We start from the raw sequence: 2,877 nt of genomic DNA, 5'->3' as shown, positions 1-2,877 counted from the left end.
AATCTAACCTCTATACACAAAGAGGTTAGATTGACATGTAGACTGTGCGTGTGTCTTGCATTTTGCGAACTGCGGCCTATGTAGACCGGGCTTTAGCAATCACGCGTCTTGCGTGCCGCTAACAACGTTCGACATTCATTGTCTGGCTGTGTAAGCGTGAGGCTGTTCAGTGTGAGCGTGCAGGAGGATCTGAACCGAGTTTTGTGAGTATACATATAATCGTTAATGAATAATTGTAAGTATTATATGTATATATATCTAATATGTGTTGTAAATTATTGCAGTGCAGATAAGAGAAATGCGACGGCCTCAACGGCTATGTCGACGACGGCCTCAACGACCGCCCCGGCAGCGACGACGATCGTGACGGCCCCGGCGGCCTAGGTGGCGATGACAGCTCCGACGACCCCAGCGGCCCCAGCGGCGACGACGGCTCCAGCGGCGACGACGGCCATGGCGGCGACAATGGTGACGATGACCCCGACGGTCTCGGCGGTCCCGGCGACCCCGACGGTTTCGATGGTCTCGGCGGTCCCGGCGGCGACGACGGCCCCGGTGGCCCCGGCGACGACGACGGCGACCGAGCCAATCGTATTAACCGTAAGAATAAAAATTATAATGAATTTCATATTTAAAATCTTAAACGGCCGCATACATCGTATGTGTGACAGCGACCGACAGTATTCATACAATAAATCGCGAAATGTTTTGTTGTCTCGCTTTTACATATACCTACAAAAGCATGATGTTTTAATATAGCATATTTATCTTTTGTTTCAGCCGAAAAGTTTGCAGCAGATTATAAGGGCTGCTGTCCTCGAAATGCAGCGAGGAAGAGGAAGAGGAAGATGGAGAGGGAGAGGTAGAGTAAGTACCACAACCAGTGGCACAAAAGGAATACAAGTTTATTACTATCAAAAATAAAAAACAGATTACTTGTATATGTATGTGTCACTTTATTTATTGATAAATTGCCTTCAAAATCCTTCCTAAATTATGTGTAATAAATATTGTAAGAAATCAAAGAGGGCCTATCCCGATAGGTGGCTCTACACCTTGCGTGCGGAAGTCGCGGTAACGCGAGGGGCGCTAACGTCAGCGCTACCGTCGCGCGGTCGCGAATGGCGTGTGATTGGTAGGTGGCATCATAAGATGTTCACGTGAGAAGTTTGTAACGGTCGTGCAGGTCCGAACATGTTCCGGCGCGGTCGTGCGAGATAAGTCGAGAGAGTTCGAAGGAAGTCGCTAAAGAGAACGGTCGTGCGTCGGAGGGCTCCCGCCTCTGTAATTCCCGACGTATCGATCCGCGGGTTGAAGTCCGTGCAATGGACTTCGCGGTAATGTAATAACTGGAAATATATTTCGAAGTAAACGCCGAAAACCTTGTCTTTCTTTTCCCGCATCATTATCCTTGTCACAGCGTAATAACGCGGGGTCTGATAATCAATACCTCGCGCTACGCCAACGGGATCGTCACGTATATTTTACGCCGGAAATAATAACGGCAAAATATTAACATTACCATTACAATATTTATATAAAAACATATTTAAATAAAGCCAAATATCGAGCTATAGTGAGGTGTTAAAAGAAAATTGTGATTAAAGCAATTCGTGTATTTTAAATTGCTGTAAGTTTACGTTTCGACCGTACTTGGTCTTCTTCAAAGCGTTTACAAATAAAAAATAACATAAACCGTTGTCACATTTACAGTGTTGGAATAAACATTATAATAACAAAGGTCAAAGTTGATACAATATTTTTGTCGAACTTAAACTAATCTTATTGTTAGTTAAGAGTTATAAAAAAAACCTAATATGAGATTATTGTTTCAAAGAAGTCCTATAATAGAATAGCGCTACAGTTGTGAAAATCTATTGCTGGTGATTCGTTCCACCATCGTCCTCGTTAGAGAGCACTTGTGCAAGTCCGCAATTAAGATGCGCTACTTTTGGACAATAATTTTCGAAACAATAATCTCATATTAGGTTTCTTTTTTATAACTCTTGACTAATTGTAAAATAAGTTTAAGCTCGACAAAAATATTGTATCAACTTTGACCTTCGCTATTATAATATTTATTCCAACGCTGTAAATGTGACAACGGTTTATGTTGTTTCTTAATATTTGTAAACGCTTTGAAGAAGATTAAGTACGGTCGAAACGTAAGCTTACAGCAAATTTAAAATACACGAATTGCTTTAATCACAATTTTCTTTTAACACCTAACTATTGCTCGATATTTAGCCGGTTTTTTCTATATATAGCTATTGCTTTCATCGAGCAGATCTTTCACTTTTTTATATATAAATATATATAATCATATAATATATGAAATATCATATAAAATATGTTGAATATGTCTATACTATGTTTTTTTTCTCTTTTAGAATTTCTATTCGTATGTACATACAAGAAAAATAATAAAAAATATTTATAAATATAAAAATTAAAATTCATAAATATAAACGTAAATGTAACGTAGCGCATCGTCGATTTGCCCTTGAGACTCGGAACTCGGCGAGACACAAGACGCGAAATGCGTGGCATCGTGGTATAGCCGGCGCGTGCTAAGCGGCAACGCCGACAATGTCACAGCTCAAAAGAGAAGGAGACAGCAGATCGTATGTCTGTCCTTCTCTCCCCGCTCGAAGCTTGCCGAGTGCCAAGCGTACACGGACAGAGGAGGGGCTTGCGCGACCAGCATATCCCTTCTATCTGAGTAGTTCAGACACGAACCATAGCACGGACACGAACCATGTGTGTTACCGTTACCGAGCGTAACGACATAGTTGACGTCCACTTTCTCAGGCGGCGCGTCAGTATACGTCCGCTGGAACGGAATAATCCCGGTGGCCGCTCTCAGGTCGGAATACA

At 42.2% G+C, this 2,877-nt stretch overlaps 1 protein-coding gene across 1 annotated transcript; it reads left to right on the top strand.

Annotated features, from left to right (window-relative positions):
• Positions 1 to 294: 294 nt before the first annotated feature.
• On the top strand, positions 295 to 862 carry LOC112466067 (cuticle collagen 10-like; the record flags this gene model as incomplete). The annotated part of the gene is made up of 2 exons (XM_025033950.1): positions 295 to 600; positions 781 to 862. Coding segments are annotated over 2 exons (388 nt in total), but the record flags the coding sequence as incomplete, so codon positions are not given.
• Between the last annotated feature and the right edge of the window lie 2,015 nt (positions 863 to 2,877).

Source organism: Temnothorax curvispinosus, unplaced genomic scaffold (genome assembly GCF_003070985.1).
Source record: "Temnothorax curvispinosus isolate PA1 unplaced genomic scaffold, ASM307098v1 QBEX01015793.1, whole genome shotgun sequence".
NCBI lineage: Eukaryota > Metazoa > Arthropoda > Insecta > Hymenoptera > Formicidae > Temnothorax > Temnothorax curvispinosus.
The sequence above is the reverse complement of the archived record's forward strand: the minus strand, read 5'-3'. Positions and strand labels throughout refer to the sequence as shown.